This window comes from Podarcis erhardii, assembly GCF_964252035.2.
Source record: "Podarcis erhardii genome assembly, chromosome: 5".
In the NCBI taxonomy this organism is placed as follows: domain Eukaryota; kingdom Metazoa; phylum Chordata; class Lepidosauria; order Squamata; family Lacertidae; genus Podarcis; species Podarcis erhardii.
The window spans coordinates 86,431,539-86,450,451 of NC_138509.1; the positions used below are offsets into that span (position 1 = coordinate 86,431,539).

Here is an 18,913-nt window from a genome sequence, read left to right on the forward strand (position 1 = left end):
GTGTGTTTTTTCTCAGATTAAGGACCCCCACATTTTGATTCTTAACCAATATATTTCTACCTGTGCATAGTATTGTCGTTGGTTGCATTGTATTTAACTTACTGGGTGGAATATAAAGGTAAAGGACCCCTGACAGTTAAGTCCAGTCATGAACGACTCTGGGGTTGCAGCGCTCATCTCGCTTTACTGGCCGAGGGAGCTGGCGTTTGTCCACAGACAGCTTCCGGGTCATGTGACCAGCATGACTATGCCACTGGTGAAACCAGTGCAGCACACGGAAATGCCATTACCTTCCCACTGGAGCGGTACCTATTTATCTAATTGCACTTTGACGTGTTTTCAAACTGCTAGGTTGGCAGGAGCTGCGACCGAGCAACGGGCGCTCACACCATTGCGGGGATTCGAACCACTGATCGGCAAGCCTTAGGCTCAGTGGTTTACACCACAGCACCACCGGCGTCCCTTTTGGGTGGAATACACACCCCCTCTAAATAAATGGATCAATAATGTGCCACCCTCAGCATTCTAAAGCTCTCTAGAAATACAAAGTAATACTAGATTTTTATGCAAAGCGTACTAAAAGTGTGGGGAAATGAATGTTCTCAATCATTTTGACATTAAAAAGCAAGTGGTTCTGGATCACTTTTGATCGGTCAATTGAATCAAATGGTATCCCCTTGAGGAGACACTCAGTGTAGCTTTAAGGAGATTTGCCGCTTCTTCCTTCTCCTCCCCCTGAACACTGTTCTGGGGTTCTCCAGGCCACTCAGTTGATTTCAGGGATGCTGAAGGAGAAGAGGAGATAAAAAGCTCCATTGTACTAGCAGGACTTATGCAGGGGTAGTTTCAGCTAATAAGCGCAAATCAAACTGTCCAGATTCCATGTACGAATGAAATCCAGATCAAATCTTCCTGAACCTAGCCTCTGCAAACAACAGTGATTAGAGGTGGTTAAAAAAAAGAACTTATAACTCAACAAGGAAAGCATTGGTTCTGCAATGCTGTAATCTGTCCCTCATTCTAAATAAATAATGATTACTGTTATATTTTTTAAATAAAAAAAGACATGGGAAATAAGATATTTGGATCTCTCCTGTCTGTTGGAACAAACTTTTTCCACCCTCTGGCAAAAGTAAAAATTTGATTAAAATATTAAGCGTTATCATTTGTATATGTCAGAATATTATGCAAGCTTTGAAAAACGACTGTGGTTTTAAGATTACTTTGGTGTGAGGTCACATTGGGAAGACTACCTGAAGTTGTTTTGAAAGATTCTTTGCAAAAGGCATCCCAGACAAGCGCGTCTCTTACGCAACTTTGCTTTTCTCAGAAAGATGTTAAGCAAACATATTGCTTAATCTGCAGTTTAGATGGGTGCCACTTTCTGCAGAATATTTATTGCAGGGCCCTTCCAAGGAGAAGGTTTAGACACTTGCCTCACTTTCGTTTGAAAAATCTTTCAACACTTTAAAACACGGCAAAAGATGGATGACACCAGACCTAGTGGTTCCAGAAGAACCTCTTTGACCCAGGACCACAGACAAAGGACTAGCAGATAACTGCCCTCTCTCCCCCACCCCATAAACACCATTTATGATGCTGAATTTTGAATGATTTACAGCTACTTTGTTGTGAAAACATCCACTGTTTGCTATTCTTCCCTTACACGGTAAGTAAGCAACTCACCACAGGTTCTGCAAAGCTTATTTTGTTAATCCTTAACTTGCAAAGGAAGTTCCTGTTTTGCACTACACTTTGCCCTGGTCAACAAAGCACCCTTACCATTAACTGACAGCAGCCTTCCTCAGACACAGTAAACAGGTGCAACTCTATAAAACGAAGTTCGAAAGACTGTGTATGAGATTCAAAATCTCATACAGCTAGCCAGGAGAAAGCAAGTTTCGTAGGCTGCAAGAACATTCCTGTTGCTTTTGGGAATTGATGTTTCTTTAGGATCAGCAATGCCTACACGTGTCCGAACTTGGCTTACACCTGCACAACCTGTATCTATGTGAATCAGTGTTAGAAAGTTACAGATAGGTAGCTGTGTTGGTCTGCCATAGTCAAAACAAAATAAAAAAAATCCTTTCAGTAGCACCTTAAAGACCAACTAAGTTAGTTCTTGGTATGAGCTTTCATGTGCATGCACACGAAAGCTCATACCAAGAACTAACTTAGTTGGTCTTTAAGGTGCTACTGAAAGGAATTTTTTTACAGTGTTAGAAACTCAGCTATATAAGCTAATCGCCAAATGGCACCTTAAACCTAGGTTGCAGTCATGCCAACGGAATGTCTAGGGGCCTTTTTTTAATTCAATGAAAATTGTTGTTGTTGTTCATTTTAATTCTATACCGCTCTATATTTTAAATAAAAAATATCGGAGCGGTTTGCAGCACATTAAAACATCAGATGTAACAATCCACAATAAAACAAGTTCAAGCTTCAAAGGAAAAGTTCTAGATCCTACCACCAAAGTGATATTTTGCTCTCCCCATATTTATTTATCAATTTAATTTATAGAGCTGCCCCGTGGCAGAAGTACTCTAGGAAGGCAGTGTGGTGTAGTGGTTTGGGTGTCAAACTAGGACCTGGGAGATCAGGGTTCAAATCCCCACTCAGAATTGAAGCTCACTAGGTGACCTTGGGCCAGTCATAGCCACTTTACCTACCTCACAGGGTTGTTGTAGAGATTAACTGAGGAGCGAGGTGAACCATGGAACTCCGTAGACAAAAAGGTGGGATGTCATGCAATAAACAGGGTATTCTGCTTACCTGCTTAAGAAAGCAAGCCAGAGGGGCCAGCCAGAGGGAGATGTCAGGTGCCAACTTAGCACCCAGAGATCTCCACGTGGTCGCAATTGGACCCGCACCGGTTGCAAAAATGTGTCTGGCACTTGGGGGGGTTTCTAACGCTACTGTGAATATGCACATTCTGAAAAGGATCAGTCATCTCCCTCTACAGAAAATTCAGATAAAACTGTCCTGGAACTTCCCAGGACGCTATGAAAGATGGGAGCAGGAAACAGTACGCTCAAGATCAAGTCAAAAGGAGAAAGCTGCTTCTGCAGAGACAGGCATGTTTGTTCTGCCTGAAAAGTTATTTCCCAAATACCCCATGTTAGGGCCAGCGATGGTGACTGACCAGAACAGCACCCAGGGGGGCTGACTTGGTTGGAAGCCATGGAAGTGCTGGTTCAGCCGGTCTCTGCAGACCCCACTAAGATCACATTGCTAAAACAGAACGGTACATAAAGATCCATTCCCCTTTATGGAACCCAGGCAGTTCCAGAGGGCAGAAGGGCGAAAACACCTTTCCCCCTGGAAACTCTTCAGAGCCCAAGAGTTAGCATGACATATCGGTGTGCAGGCGTGTGTGGGTTGGGTTCTTTGTTTTGCTTCCCTGTCTCCCCTTCCAGAGTTGTGCTCTGTCTTTCGCACAAATCAAGAAGCACAAGATGTACCAGTTGCTCTGGCAACAAGGCTTCTTCTCTCCCCAACCCCCTTTTCTCGCAAAGAAGCATCCATTTGAAGAGTTTGCCCAGGGAAAATATAGCTGCCTAAGAAACCAACGTTTTATGGGGCGAAAGCACAACTTTACTTCCACTATGCAAGCATGGTGTGCTACGGAAGTCTTGATGATGGAGCAAAGCCACCAGCTAACTGCTTCCAAGTACAAGTTGCTTACAACACGGGAAGGAAGAGGCATTTCACACATTACGTGCGAGCAAACCTGGGCCTGTCACCTTCCCTAACCTAAATGGCAGAATTCAAGTAGAGAAGGCTATATGTTTCATGAGCTCTGGCCGTCTGACAGATATTAAATCCCTATACATCGCACATGTGTTGGTATTAAAGGTGTGTGCATCTACATCTATAATTATGTCAACGCTCTCTGTGTATCTATAAGTAGATATTAGTGAGCAAATTCTAAAAGAGTTGTTTTGTTTTTGTCTGGATTATGGTCAAGTTATTTATTTGTGGCAGTTTTTAATTGGTTAATATTAATTTTAATTGGCTAATGCCAGTATGTGCTGGGTTACACATTTCTTTGCAGTCCTTAAAATGTTGGTAAAAGCAGACTGAGGAATTTCTGTATTCGTCTTGTATTATCTTTAATGGTTTTGCCACATTTATACTGTTTGGGTTGGGGGGGGGAGGAAAAAAATCAAGATTTAAGCATGTGTGAAGCAGCCTCAACATTTACCCATTTTTTTTGACAGGGTTCAAGTATTCTCACTCATTCTTACAACATTAAAGTTGGGGAGATCATTCCACAGACAAGGGGCTAGTGCAGAAAAGGCTCTGTCTCTCATCACTTCATCTCTGAACTTTCCTTGAAAGTGGTAAGCAGGCAAAAAAAACATGACCACTTCAGGGGCCAAGCGGGTTTGTATGAGGAAAGGGGGTGCTTTAGATATAGAGGCCCTGAGTCATATATGGCTTTAAAAGTCAAAAACATCACTTTTGAATTAGGCCCTGAAACAAACGGGCAGCCATTGCAGTTGCACCAGAACTGGGATTTATTTTTATTTATATAGATATATTAACTGAGACAAGGTGAGTGCATTTGTGTGTGTGTGTGTGTGTGTGTGTGTGTGTGTGTGAATGATCTCACCTTCTTGTCCAGTTAACAACCTGGCTGCCCCAGCCGTAGTTTCTAAACAGTCTTCAAAGGCAGTCCTGAATACAATGCACATCTAACTTGATGACATCCTCTATAACAACACCTGAGTTGCGGGAGCAAGGGATTTGCCATCTTAGGAGAGACACCTCCACATCTGGCTGCTCAGGTTGCTGAGAGTTATTTGCTCTGACAAAGGTCCGTATAGTTAAAGCTATCGTTTTCCCAGTATTGATGTGTGGAAGTGAGTGCTGGACCATAAAGAAGGCTGGTCGCCGAAGAATTGATGCTTTTGAATTATGGTGCTGGAGGAGACTCTTGAGAGTCCCGTGGACTGCAAGAAGATCAAACCTCTCCATTCTGAAGGAAATCAGCCCTGAGTGCTCACTGGAAGGACAGATCCTGAAGCTGAGGCTCCAATATTTTGGCCACCTCATGAGAAGAGAGGACTCCCTGGAAAAGGCCCTGATGTTGGGAAAGATTGAGGGCACAAGGAGAAGGGGACGACAGAGGACGAGGTGGTTGGACAGTGTTCTCGAAGCTACCAGCATGAGTTTGGCCAAACTGCGGGAGGCAGTGGAAGACAGAAGTGCCTGGCGTGCTCTGGTCCATGGGGTCACGAAGAGTCGGACACGACTAAACAACAACAAAGGAAGTACTTTGGTTTTGAATATTTGCTTATAGAATAGGTAACACACATGGTTTGCAGGGCACAGTCCATCACGCACATCCCCTCAGGAAACTACTGCAGTATATTTTGGGATACTGAAGCTCGATACAGAAAGCTAAACTTGATTCTTTTCAGCAACAATCCCCCAGGAAACAATTATGTTGTGCTTTATGGCAACTATTTCCCCCCACTCCGCTAAAGAGCATGTGATTAATTAAACTGCTCCCTATCACTCTTTCAGATAGAGAGATAATAAAACAGCAGATTATTCAAACAATTAATGCCATCATTGTCTTGGCATTAGCTCATCAAACTCCGCAGGGTCCTACTAATAAGTGTTGAGAATCCGCAATGACTGTTCTCCAAATGGGAACCACCTTTTGTGACACAGAAGGAATTCCTTGAAATGATAATCTAGCCTTTCAGCGCCAGCTCTGGATAAAACAGGCACATCTAATACAACAGCTCACCCTCACAAACTTATTGCTCGAATTCTCTGCCTGCCAACTCTGTGAATGGATCCCACTGGACAGAAGTGCATTTCAGATGAGGCGAGACAACAGCAGTCACTTTGCCGTTCAGTCTATGGGACCCATTCACACATACAGGTCCAGCACCTAAGCTGCATCCATCAGTCGATGAACAAGGATTGCGAACTTCTCCTGCGTCAAACCAGCCTTACAAGGCTAATACTTGTTCTAACAGAATGTAAACAAAATGTGAGTGCATTTGTTTTAAATCTCATCTATTCAATGAGACTTGCAAGTCCCTAATTAGACAGCCAAGAGCTGCCAGAGATTCTAGATATTGATATGGATAGGAGAACCCCAACCATTAGATTTGAGATCTGCAAGACCTTGCTTCCAACAGACATCATCTGGTCAGGATAAATGGGTGGCCATCAACTCGGTCCCCTAACAATTTTATTTTTATTTATTTTTAATATTTTTTTGAATTTTTTATTAAGTACAAATTAGAAAAAACACATATTTACAACAAAAGAAAACACAAAAGAAAAAGAAAATACATATAACCAAGGGAAAAAAATAAAGAATACTTTGTCTCTTTTCATATTTATACCTCCATAAAATGCTTTTCACAATAAAGGAGTGAAATGAAAGATATCAGAAAAAAGAACCTAGAAAAAATAAAAAAGAAAAAGAAAAAGATCATAGGAGAAAATTTTTAAAAGTATATAAGTATTCACTATACATAGCTGTTTCCCATCCATCTATATTTATATTCAATTGTATAATTTCATCTTGTCCTTATCTACCTTAAATAAAGTGTTGTTGTTTTTTAAAAAAGACTTCCACCGTTTGCCTCACGCGTTTTTGATAATCCGTTCGTCAGATCCTCTGTTCTTCATATTCCCCTATCAGTTTTAAATTGTGTTAATAACTACCTAGATACAAGATTAATCAGACACCCCAAGTCTCCTGCCTGATAGAGGCAGAAACACAAAGACATCCATGAAATTTTAAAAAATATGTCCCCTGGCCAATCAAACATGACTTGGCAAACTAGCTGACCACCCCCTTGTCACAGGAAACACTCTCTGCAGGGACTGTCCTTCTTTTTTCCAAAAAAGACTCCGTCCCTCTCCCCTCCTCCTCTGAGCCTCCTAAATCTATTCTGGTCGGCTCCCTCCACCCTCCAGTGCAGATTTGAGGACAGAGTGCAGGATATGTGGGGAGGGGAGAGGAGAGATGGGGAAATTCCTGTTGCACTGGCACTAATCCTTGCACCACCCCAAAAACTGAGTTGCGCACTGCCCTTAGTGCTGAACCAGGTGGGCTATTTTGGTCTGATGCAACAAGGAAGTTACTGCGTGTTTTGAAAGCAGCTGGTAAAAAGGTGAGAGTCAAAACACAAAGATTTAAGGCGGGAGTCAGCAAACATTTTCAGCAGGGGGCTGGTCCACTGTCCCTCAGACCTTGCAGGGGGGGCTGGACTATATTGGGGGGGGGGATGAATGAATTCCTATGCCCCACAAATAACCCAGAGATGCATTTTAAATAAAAGGACACATTCTACTCATGTAAAAACACGCTGATTCCCAGACCGTCTACGGGCTGGATTTAAAAGGCGATTGGGCCGGATCCGGACACCGGGCCTTAGTTTGTCTACCCATGATTTAAAGGCACCACTCCCACCCTCCCAAAAACCCTTGAGGATAACTAGAAAGTTTTTCTGACACAATGGGAGGGGGGTGGGAAGAGGGGAGGGAGGAAAGTGTGAGCTAGAACCAAATTATGAACATGTGGGTGGCAGAAAAAGAACAAAACGTTTCAAAACAAACCACCACCACCTCTTATGCAAAATAACAACAAAAACAGGAGGGGGAAGTCTCTCCCTAAGGAGGCCCCTCCTTCCCCAGAAATTTTCCAGGCCTTACGGAGAGTCCTTGTCCATTATTTGACAAGCCTTGATCTAAGATCAGAAGGATGGTTACAGTCGAAGAAGAAACAAAGAACACACACACACAAATGCACACACCCTGAGTGAACCCTCTTCAAGGTTAAATAATTCCTCCCACTTGCCACAGATGAGAAGCAAAAATTATTGCCTATAGCATATCTCACTACAATTAATGTGCTTGCTACCCTAAAATCATTCCTTGGAGGAGCAAAAGAGGTCAAATACGGTTCAGTAAATCCAGATATATTTTTTAAAGAAGGTGAAGTAGATCAGCGAGATTTCTACAACTGCCACGTTATCACTGGCAAAGGAAGGCTTTCCGTTTGCAAAAAAACAGACCAGGCCTAGAGATTTATTGTCAGCCACCCAAGCCATTTCATTAATTTTAAGAAGCTAGAAAATTAACACAACAACATCATAAATAGATCAGAGGCACAACCAAAGCTTGTTTGTTATTGTTAAATAATGAAACAACCTGCTCGATTCAATTTAAAAAAAAAAAAGAAGAGATAAGCCGCCACCGAGGTCTACTCTCATTCAAGCAAAAATTATTCCAATTAAGCTGTGATGCTGGAAGGAATGAGGATTCATTCATCCGCTCTAGAATGACCAACCTGTGGTTAAACCACACACTTACAGGATTATTTCCAGCCAAGAGAGAGATTTTTCCACTATTTGTCCACAGTCCCCCTCCACCATCCGAGGCCTGACCTCAAAACCCTCATCTGCTAATGCATGGGTAGGCAAACTAAGGCCCAGGGGCCGGATCCGGCCCAATCACCTTCTCAATCCAGCCCACAGACGGTCAGGGAATCAGCATGTTTTTACATGAGTAGAATGTGTCCTTTTAATTAAAATGCATCTCTGGGTTATTTGTGGAGCATAAGAATTTGTTCATTTATTATTATTATTTTCAAAATATAGTCCGGACCCCCCACACCGTCTGAGGAACAGTGGACCGGCCCCCTGCTGAAAAAGTCTGCTGACCCCTGTGCTAATGGAAATTTAGGAAGGGAATTCAGGTCACAGTCAAGAGGAGCTGCCCTCCCAGGTCATTGATGGATCCAGGAGCCAAAGCAATCCCGTAAATGTACAATGAAAAAGAAATAAATAGATTTGGTGGCTTAAGTCTTTGCTGGACAGATTAATAGCACTGAAATTTAAAGAAAGATGCACTTATTTAGTTCTCATATGGTATGCAACATGCTGAACAGAAAACCAATACAACACACCCTGTTTTCAAGGCCTGGTGGTGATTTCACCATGATTATGGGCTGGTAGGCATGAAGTTCAGGGGGCTTATATACTACTCAGTTCAAGAACCAGACAAGCACTGCAGAGCCCATTTGTTTTCTCAGGTTTTAATTGAGCAGCTTCCAACCTGCCCAGCAAACCCTGCAAACTCTTCCCTCCAACTCCACTTATCGGTGGGGTCCCAATGACAAGCAAGGGAGGTCTGCCCCAGGGTAGGTTGCTCACCCATTAATGCAGAAGGTTTTGCTGTTGTCCTGCAGAAGGAACGGTGTCGTCTATCGCCTTCTTGAAAAGAGGAGGTGTGTGGAAAGGAACAAATATGGGATGCAACACTTTTGATGACTTTCTTTTCAGTTGCTGCTAAAGCTTTGGTTTTCCCAGTAGTAATGTATGGAAGTGAGAGCTGGACTATAAAGAAGGCTGATCGCCGAAGAATTGATGCTTTTGAATTATGGTGCTGGAGGAGACTCTTGAGAGTCCCATGGACTGCAAGAAGATCAAACCTATCCATTCTGAAGGAAATCAGCCCTGAGTGCTCACTGGAAGGACACATCCTGAAGCTGAGGCTCCAATACTTTGGCCACCTCATGAGAAGAGAAGACTCCCTGGAAAAGACCCTGATGTTGGGAAAGATGGAGGGCACAAGGAGAAGGGGACGAGATGGTTGGATAGTGTTCTCGAAGCTACCAACATGAGTTTGACCAAACTGCGGGAGGTAGTGTAAGACAGAAGTGCCTGGCGTGCTCTGGTCCATGGGGTCGCGAAAAGTCGGACACGACTAAACGACTAAACAACAACAACAAACGGTAATCCCTGACGTTACAAATGAACAAACTATGAAGCTGGCCTACCCCTCCAAAGCTCCAAGGAGAAATTTCAGCCAAATTTTGAAAGACTTTTGGGGGATGAAAGGGCCCACATCTATTGCATGTTTTGCCGCCATCTTTCCCTCTCCTGCTTCAACAGTGGTGGTTATCCTGGCAGCCACTATGCTTCCCCCAAAATGACGCTACATCAGGGGTGGGGAGCATTTGCTCCCCCCCCCAAGGTTGCTAGACTACAACTCCCATCATTTCCTGACCACTTGCCATGCTGGATGGAGCTGATGCAAACTGGGGTCCAACAACATTTAGAGGGACGTAGGTTCTCCATCCCTAGGCTACGTGATGGCATAACAATGTGTTGTTCTAAGCCAGGCATAGGCAAACTCGGCCCTTCAGATGTTTTGGGACTACAACTCCCATCATCCCTGACGACTGGTCCTGTTAGATAGGGATGATGGGAGTTGTAGTCCCAAAACATCTGGAGGGCTGAGTTTGCCTATGCCTGCTCTAAACATCTTCGGAACAAAAATACCACAGCCACTGCCACTATCAATAAGGATCCCTGTCTTTCTCCTCATGTCACCTTCCTCAAGACGAATTGCTGAAATAGCCTGAAAATTCAGGAGCCCTTTTGGGAGGGTCCAGGTTTTAACAATCTTGTGCTTTTTGTTGTTGGTGGTGGTGGTGTCAACAAGAGTCCAATGAGACTCCCACATACAAATTCATTCAGGCATCTAAGCAAAGAATTTCCCAACCTGGTGTCTTCCCGATGTTTTGGACTTCAGCGCCCATGAGCCCCAGTCAGCATTGCTAATTATCAGGGATGATGGGAGCTGTAGCCCAAAATATCTGGAGGGCACCAGGTTGGGGAAGGCTGATCTGAAACCCCTCTTTCATTTTGCCTCCCTTCCTGCATTGCACAGATGAAGCATGGACATTCTTGTAAACACACCAATGACATCTGCATGTTCCCTTTCCTGCAGTTCTACATTGCTGAAGCTTCTTCTCTCTGCCTGCTATACTACAGTCTTGTCCTTCGCCAATTTAAAAGCAAACTTAGCCAAAAGAACGAAGATATTCTATCCCTAAGGATTATCAACAGTTCAAAATAAACCTAACCAGTGCCAGCCCTAAAAACAGCAGGCTGCACACTACATGTGCATGGATGTGCATACTCTGGTACTCCTGTCAGTGTGTTTGCACCGTAACAACCTTCCCACTATCTCATACCTCCCAGTAAGCACCAATGTGACCAGTCGGAGGTCAGATGAGCGATGGTGCCTTACCACGTTTTCCTCTCCTGATCTCTTTAGAAATAATATTCGACACTCAAACCCAGTGCAACATTTAGCTGTGTGTCAACCACACCAAGTGCTTCTACGGGGCCAGTCCTAACATTAGACAGACTGAGGCAGCCACTTAGAATCATAGAATTGTAGCGTTAGAAAGGGACCCCAAGAGACTCACTGCAGGGGGTGTCATGAAAGAGCCATAAATTTATAGTTACTTAATTTATTGTTTGGAGAAGGAACTGGCAACCCACTCTAGTATTTTGCCATGAACACTCCATGGACAAAAGGAGAAGCTTTGAGAAGAAATTCTGGTTCATGGGGTCACAGAGAGTTGAGCACTGTGTGTGGTGGTCAGCTCAGCGGGATCCCACCTTCGTCACCAGTCAAATATACTTAGAGTCGAGAGTGGATTTCATGCTCTTTATTCAGCTCATAGTGGTGATGGAATGGAAGTTTCCCCTGAATGTCTGCCTTATATACATTATTTACACAATGGGCCCCACGTGATTGGCTAATTCCGGGATTCTCCTGTAGGCCTATCAGGTTGCGGATTCCCTTCCACCTGGAGTTGGATTGGGTGACTCCTGTGGACCAATCAGACTGCTGCATTCTGGATCCTATTGTTCTAGGACCAATCAGACTGCTGCATTCTGAATCCTATTGTTCTAGGACCAATCAGAATGCTGCTTTTTGGATCCTATTCAACTCAGTACATAACAATGACTGAACGCCGAATGATGAATTTATTGCTACTGGTATTTTTACTGCTGAGGAGGTAGGAAATGTTCTGCCTAGGGTGTCAAAATGACTTGATGAGCGCTGGGTACTAAGCACCTTGGCTTGGGTAAGGTGCCGTTTCCTGTCCCACCTTAGAATCATAGAATTGTAGAGTTGGAATCCTGAGGATTCTAGCCCAACCCCCTACAATGCAGCTGTCCCATATAGGATCGAACCTGTAACCTTAGGGTTATCAGCACCACATTCTAACCAACTGAGCTATCCAACTTCTGCCAGCAAAATGTCCTGGGCCAGCCCTGGTGCCTGAATAATTTTAAAATAGGTGCAGGTGCTCTTGCTGATTTCTTCACAAAAATAACCTAATAAAATAGCTAGAATCTGGAGATAGGTGACAGAAATCTCTGTGCAACCCCCCCCCCCACTCTTAAGTATTTACTTTTTGCTGAAATAATGGATGCTAAAGGTTGCAATCAAAGTCTAAAGCGTAAACAGTAAAACTTCAATAAAATGGGGAAAGCAAAACAAGCTTTGCATGATAACATTTCCCATTCTGCTTTTCCGTTGAAACATTAAGCTTTCAAAAGGATGTTGTAGTCACATTTTCCAGCAGCAGTTATTAGAAATATGCACATGTTTAGAACTAGGTCAACCTCTACAGTTATTTTACCAGCAGAGAGAAACTGTTTAGACATCACTCTAATGCTCTTAGCTTCAGCAAACCGGGGCAGAGCAGTTTTGAAATTAAACAATATAGGGAGAGAAAAAATAGCAACTCAGAAGAAATGTCTCCTGCACTGAGATATAAAAGAGGAGGGTTTAACGCTAGTTTAGAAATTCACACTTCTGAAGAACTCCAGAAGTTTCTGTTCAGTCTTGGTTCACTTTCCCTCTCCTATCATCTTTGTTGAAGGGATTAGCCTACAGCAATCGGAAGATGCAGAAACCAGAATTCAGAGTAAATATTTGCTGACAGATCAGCAGCACACTGCACTTGCCTCTTTTATTTGGAGGGGGCACAAAGGGAAGGGGGGCGGGAGTATTGTCACATCTTAAAACATAAATGCCAAAGAGATCGCCTTCACAAGCATTGGTTTAGAGGGGAAATCCAAAAAAAAAACCTGTACAAATGACTGGTTAATCTTGCCTCCAGCTTAAGGCTCAGGGAGAGTTACCATTTTATAAAACCATATCCAGGTTTTTTTATATTAAAAAAACATTGCAAAATATGCACTCAAATCCAACAGCTTTAAAATCTTAACCGCAAGACCTAATGAGAATTAGCCCTCCATCAAATGATCATGCAACATCTTATGAAACTCTGCTTGGGATTAAGAGTTCCACAGGCCACCCAGAACCTCTGTCTGCATGCCTTCCCTCTCTGAGCACAGCAAAGGGAATAGTCAAGAACTACTCTGCTCTTTTAAGAGATTAGGAGGGGCAGCAATGGGAGATTTTATTTATTTAAAGCATTTTTTTACTCCACTCTTTGGCCAAAGTCTCCCAAAGAGGATTACAAGTCAATTTATTTTACAGTCCCCACCTTCAGGTTTGGAATTCAAAGGACACAACACAAAAGGAAAGGGGGTGGGGAGGGAAGAGGAAAACAATGAAACTCAGCCACCAATTCTTAAAAAGTTCCGGTTGTTATAGCGACCAGCTGTGGTGCAAACCGTTCCGAGAGTGAAGGAGTCTAACAGAGCTCCTGCTTCCTATTACCTTCCTTTGCTGCAACCTGATTGGATGGCTGCTGCCAGGTGACAGCTGAGGGAAGAAGAAGCCCGATGGAGATGGTTTTTCAGCAGAGCCAATGGAAGAGCCCTGTATCCCTTCTCTCCCTCTGCTGCAACATTCGGGGCCCTGTTCTTGAGGTACAGGAACCTTAGAATCACAGGTTCCTTGAATTGTGGAGTTGGGGGACCACAAGCGTCATCTAGTCCAATCCCCTGCAAGGAGTCTTTCTGACCAACATGGGGCTTGAACCCACAACCTTGAGATTAAGAGTCTTACGCTCTACTGACTGAGCTATCTTGTTAAAGCCAGTCTGGGTCTGGTTAGTGCTTGGGAATCCCATGTATGCTGCCTTGGGTCCCATTATGGAAGTAAGGTGGGACAGGAGAGTAAGAAAACAAAAATAAATAACTATATAAAGTGCAGGAACCCAGGGAACTATGTGTATTTGCTACCTGAACTTTAAGGAGATGAGAATCACAAACAGAGGTAGACAGCCTGAGGGAGACACACCCCATGACCGTAAACAGAAAACCCATCAACTTATAATGGTGTCATTTATTTATTTATTTATTTATTTATTTATTATTATCAGTTGCCCTTCAACCTAAGGTCCCACAGAGTATCGCAACAATTTAAAACACATTAAAACAGAGTGATTATTATTACTTGCAAACACAAGGTCTTAATTGCATGCATCTCAAATGCCAAAGGCCAGAGTAAAGAGACATGTCTTCGGCGGTTAAGAAAATCCGAACAATGAAAGTGACAGGCAAACGTCTGTTAGGAGGGAGCTTCGCAACCCTGAATTGTAGATACTCAGACACTGGAACGAATGTCGTCCTCACAACACACCACTAGGAATTTCGTAGACCGCAAGCCATGCCCATCTCTAATAAGTGGACAACAGGAAAAAGGACTTAGGCTGCTCTCTTGCTTCCAACCAGGGTCCCTTCACTGGCCCTCAACTCCCACTTACTGCAGCAAAGAGGACTCATTTTGCTTTTCTGGAAATAGGAGGGTGAGGTGGGTGATGAAAAGAGAGAAGAGGAGAATCCCTCCTGAACCAAAATGGAAAAGGGGGGAAACCACCAAAGAGGAATTCAAACAAATAGCCAGCACGTGTAGACACAAAGTCAGAAAAGCTAAAGCACAGAATGAACTCAGGCTTGCTAGAGAGGTTAAAAGCAACAAAAAAGGCTTTTATGGGTATGTTCGTAGCAAAAGGAAGAACAAAGAAACAGTGGGGTCACTCAGAGGAGAACATGGTGAAATGCAAACAGGGGATACAGAAAGGGCTGAACTCCTCAATGCCTTCTTTGCCTCAGTCTTCTCCGATAAAGAAAACAATGCCCGACCTGAAGAATTTGGAGCAAATGATTCAGCAGAGGAAACACAGCCCAGAATAACTAAGGAGATAGTACAAGAATACTTGGCTAGTTTAGATGTATTCAAGTCTCCAGGGCCAGATGAACTGCATCCAAGAGTATTAAAAGAACTGGCAGATGTGATCTCAGAACCACTGGCACTCATCTTTGAGAATTCCTGGAGAACAGGCGAAGTCCCGGCAGACTGGAGGAGGGCAAATGTTGTCCCTATTTTCAAAAAGGGGAAAAGAGAGGACCCAAATAATTACCGCCCAGTCAGTCTGACATCAATACCAGGGAAGATTCTGGAGCAGATCATTAAGCAAACAGTCTGTGAGCACCTAGAAAGGAATACCGTGATCACCAATAGTCAGCATGGATTTCTGAAAAATAAGTCATGTCAGACTAACCTGATCTCGTTTTTTGACAGAATTACAAGCCTGGTAGATGAAGGGAACGCAGTGGATGTAGTCTACCTTGATTTCAGCAAGGCATTTGACAAGGTGCCCCACGATATTCTCGTAAAGAAGCTGGTAAAATGCGGACTTGACTATGCTACCACTCAGTGGATTTGTAACTGGCTGACTGACCGAACCCAAAGGGTGCTCATCAATGGTTCCTCTTCATCCTGGAGAAGAGTGACTAGTGGGGTGCCACAGGGTTCTGTCTTGGGCCCGGTCTTATTCAACATCTTTATCAACGACTTGGATGATGGACTCAAGGGCATCCTGATCAAATTTGCAGATGACACCAAACTGGGAGGGGTGGCTAACACCCCAGAGGACAGGATCACACTTCAAAACGACCTTGACAGATTAGAGAACTGGGCCCAAACAAACAAGATGAATTTTAACAGGGAGAAATGTAAAGTATTGCACTTGGGCAAAAAAAATGAGAGGCACAAATACAAGATGGGTGACACCTGGCTTGAGAGCAGTACATGTGAAAAGGATCTAGGAGTCTTGGTTGACCACAAACTTGACATGAGCCAACAGTGTGATGCGGCAGCTAAAAAAGCCAATGCAATTCTGGGCTGCATCAATAGGAGTATTGCATCTAGATCAAGGGAAGTAATAGTGCCACTGTATTCTGCTCTGGTCAGACCTCACCTGGAGTACTGTGTCCAGTTCTGGGCACCACAGTTCAAGAAGGACACTGACAAACTGAAACGTATCCAGAGGAGGGCAACCAAAATGGTCAAAGGCCTGGAAACGATGCCTTATGAGGAACGGCTAAGGGAGCTGGGCATGTTTAGCCTGGAGAAGAGGAGGTTAAGGGGTGGTATGATAGCCATGTTCAAATATATAAAAGGATGTCACATAGAGGAGGGAGAAAGGTTGTTTTCTGCTGCTCCAGAGAAGCGGACACGGAGCAATGGTTCCAAACTACAAGAAAAAAGATTCCACCTAAACATTAGGAAGAACTTCCTGACAGTGAGAGCTGTTCGACAGTGGAATTTGCTGCCAAGGAGTGTGGTGGAGTCTCCTTCTTTGGAGGTCTTTAAGCAGAGGCTTGACGACCATATGTCAGGAGTACTCTGATGGTGTTTCCTGCTTGGCAGGGGGTTGGACTCGATGGCCCTTGTGGTCTCTTCCAACTCTATGATTCTATGATTCTATGATTCTATCTTTGGCACCTGCAAAACTGTTGAGGCATGCACACCTGGTCCCAGGTTGCGATTAATATACCATTTATTCATATGCAATTTATCAATATACAATTTGTGTGTTGATCATCGCCCTGGGATCTTCAGATGAAGGGCAGTGTACAAATTCAATGAATAATATTAATATAGATTTGGCAACCTGTAGCTCTCACCTGGAAGAAGCCACACACGTTCTCCATCAGCTTGGGAAGATTTCTCTTCAGTTTGAAAGATGTTTACGCATAGGTACAAACTCCCAGAGATATTTATGGAAACACAAGACTGGCACACAATGTTCTCTTTCACAATCGTACATTTTTGGACCAGGTACTAGGAAGGCGGGGAGCAGGAAACTATAAACACCCTGAAGTTAATTCTTCCTTTACAATCAGAGCCCAGTAAAAATTAGAGACAGATACACAAGGAATGCTTAGCATGTGATCTCATGCTCCGGGAAAACACAGAAGGCCTTACCTTATAGACTTGCCCATAGGTGCCGTTGCCAACAAGTTCAACGAGTTCAAAGATGCCTGCAGGATCCTAAAGAGAAATAAACAAAGGCATTTCAGACGGTCAGTAGCAAAGTGGCTGCAAATAAAAACTTTGTTAAATTCGGCCAGTATGCATTTTCCAGGGGCGCTTTTACAGTGCGCTGGGAGACAGGGGGCAGAGAATGAGTTCAGAAGGGTGGGGGGCAAGCGCCGTAGTAAGGGTCAAAACCCCTTCTCTTGCGTATCTTTCAAAAGTGCAAAAAACAAAATATAAAGCATCTTAAGAACATACGTTGATTCTTGCTTTGTATGCCATAACAAACCAAAATGAGGTGCTCTAGGAGAAGCCATGTACAACTAAACTACTAGCAAAGTTGCCTCACTTTCTAACTTGCACCAGAAGTGCTGGGAAAATCTTCAGTTTCTCGTTTTTCCCAATCTTAAATTCAGTTCTCCACATTTCCACGGAAGTTAGCAAATTTTATTTTTAAGAAGTCCTTATGAAAATTCATTTGCATATTGGAGCTCATTTCTGAATTATCAAACGCAGATTTGCTGAATATTCACATTTTTGCAAACCAATTTCCCCTAATTAATGAATTTTCACACACTCTTTATTCCAGCACGTACTCTTTTTTTACACATTATTACTTCACACAGAAGTGCAGATTTTGAAGGACGACTCTTCTTTCATCCACGTGTTGTTTTGAAAACTGCAAATTAGCATCCCTAGGCACCATTGAAATTTCACTCATAAACTCTTAAAGGTAAAGGTAAAGGGACCCCTGACCATTAGGTTTAGTCGTGGCCGACTCTGGGGTTGCAGCACTCATCTCGCTTTATTGGCCGAGGGAGCCGGCGTACAGCTTCAGGGTCATGTGGCCAGCATGACTAAGTCGCTTCTGGCGAACCAGAGCAGGACATGGAAATGCCGTTTACCTTCCCGCCGGAGCGGTACCTATTTATCTACTTGCACTTTGATGTGCTTTCGAACTGCTAGGTTGGCAGGAGCTGGGACCGAGCAACGGGAGCTCACCCCTCGCGGGGATTCGAACCACCGACCTTCAGATCGGCAAGTCCTAGGCTCTGTGGTTTAACCCACAGCGCCACCCGTGTCCCTCATTAACTCTTAGGCAGGGTCATATCAGTGCCCACAAAGCACTACTACCACGTGACCCTATCAAAAACATTCATCAAGAATGCCACCCACATTAAGCTCAGCCAAAATAGTGAGCCCATTGGAGAAAAGGATAGGTGAGATCTTAAATCAGATTAGGTTTTGCTCGTGCTGAGAGTCACTGTCCAGCAGACATGTTCTGAGTGTGGAACTGGGGTGGGGTGGGCCTGGTCATTCTGGCCAGTGACCTTGTGATATTATGAGCTTTCCCCCAATGTAGATACAATAAGCATTGCTTGTTTTAAACTATTTGCTTCCTAAGTTAACGCCACTCGGCTCAGTTTGAAGCCCAGCCTTGTCAGAATTGCATCTGTGGTGTTAGATGGGCGGAATTTTTTGCCTCACAGCTATGGGAGAACAGATGACCTTTCATTGCTACCATGACCACAGTTCTATCTTGATATGCTTCTCATGGCCTTGCCACCCACTAACCACATCTCCCATGCATTTGTGACCTCAGGTAGGATCTACCTGGGAGAGAGATACGCAACCTTCTGCCCTAAGGCCTAATTTTATGCAAGCAGTTTGGAGCAAACTGCATCTGTTAAAAGTCAAGAACAGGAGAAGGGGTATGGGGGCCTACGTTCGAACAGTGGCAAGAAATGGCCAGGTCACTAAGTATGGGGGGGTGCAGTTGATAAAGCTGCCATATCCTCGGTCTATAATCCTGCTTCAACGTTCACTG

The 18,913-nt window shown here is 43.8% G+C and overlaps 1 protein-coding gene across 6 annotated transcripts in view; it reads right to left on the reverse strand.

Moving 5' to 3' along the window:
• TNIK (TRAF2 and NCK interacting kinase) overlaps positions 1 to 18,913 on the reverse strand; it is a 295,635-nt gene that overhangs the window by 230,382 nt on the left and 46,340 nt on the right. For all 6 annotated transcript variants that reach the window (XR_014156696.1, XM_081862118.1, XM_081862117.1 and 3 more), the window contains exon 2: positions 17,035 to 17,100. Coding sequence is in view for 5 of the 6 variants with exons in the window: in XM_081862118.1 (XP_081718244.1) it covers positions 17,035 to 17,100 (66 nt within the window). In the remaining variant the exon portion in view is untranslated. The remainder of the gene's footprint in view (positions 1 to 17,034; positions 17,101 to 18,913) is intronic.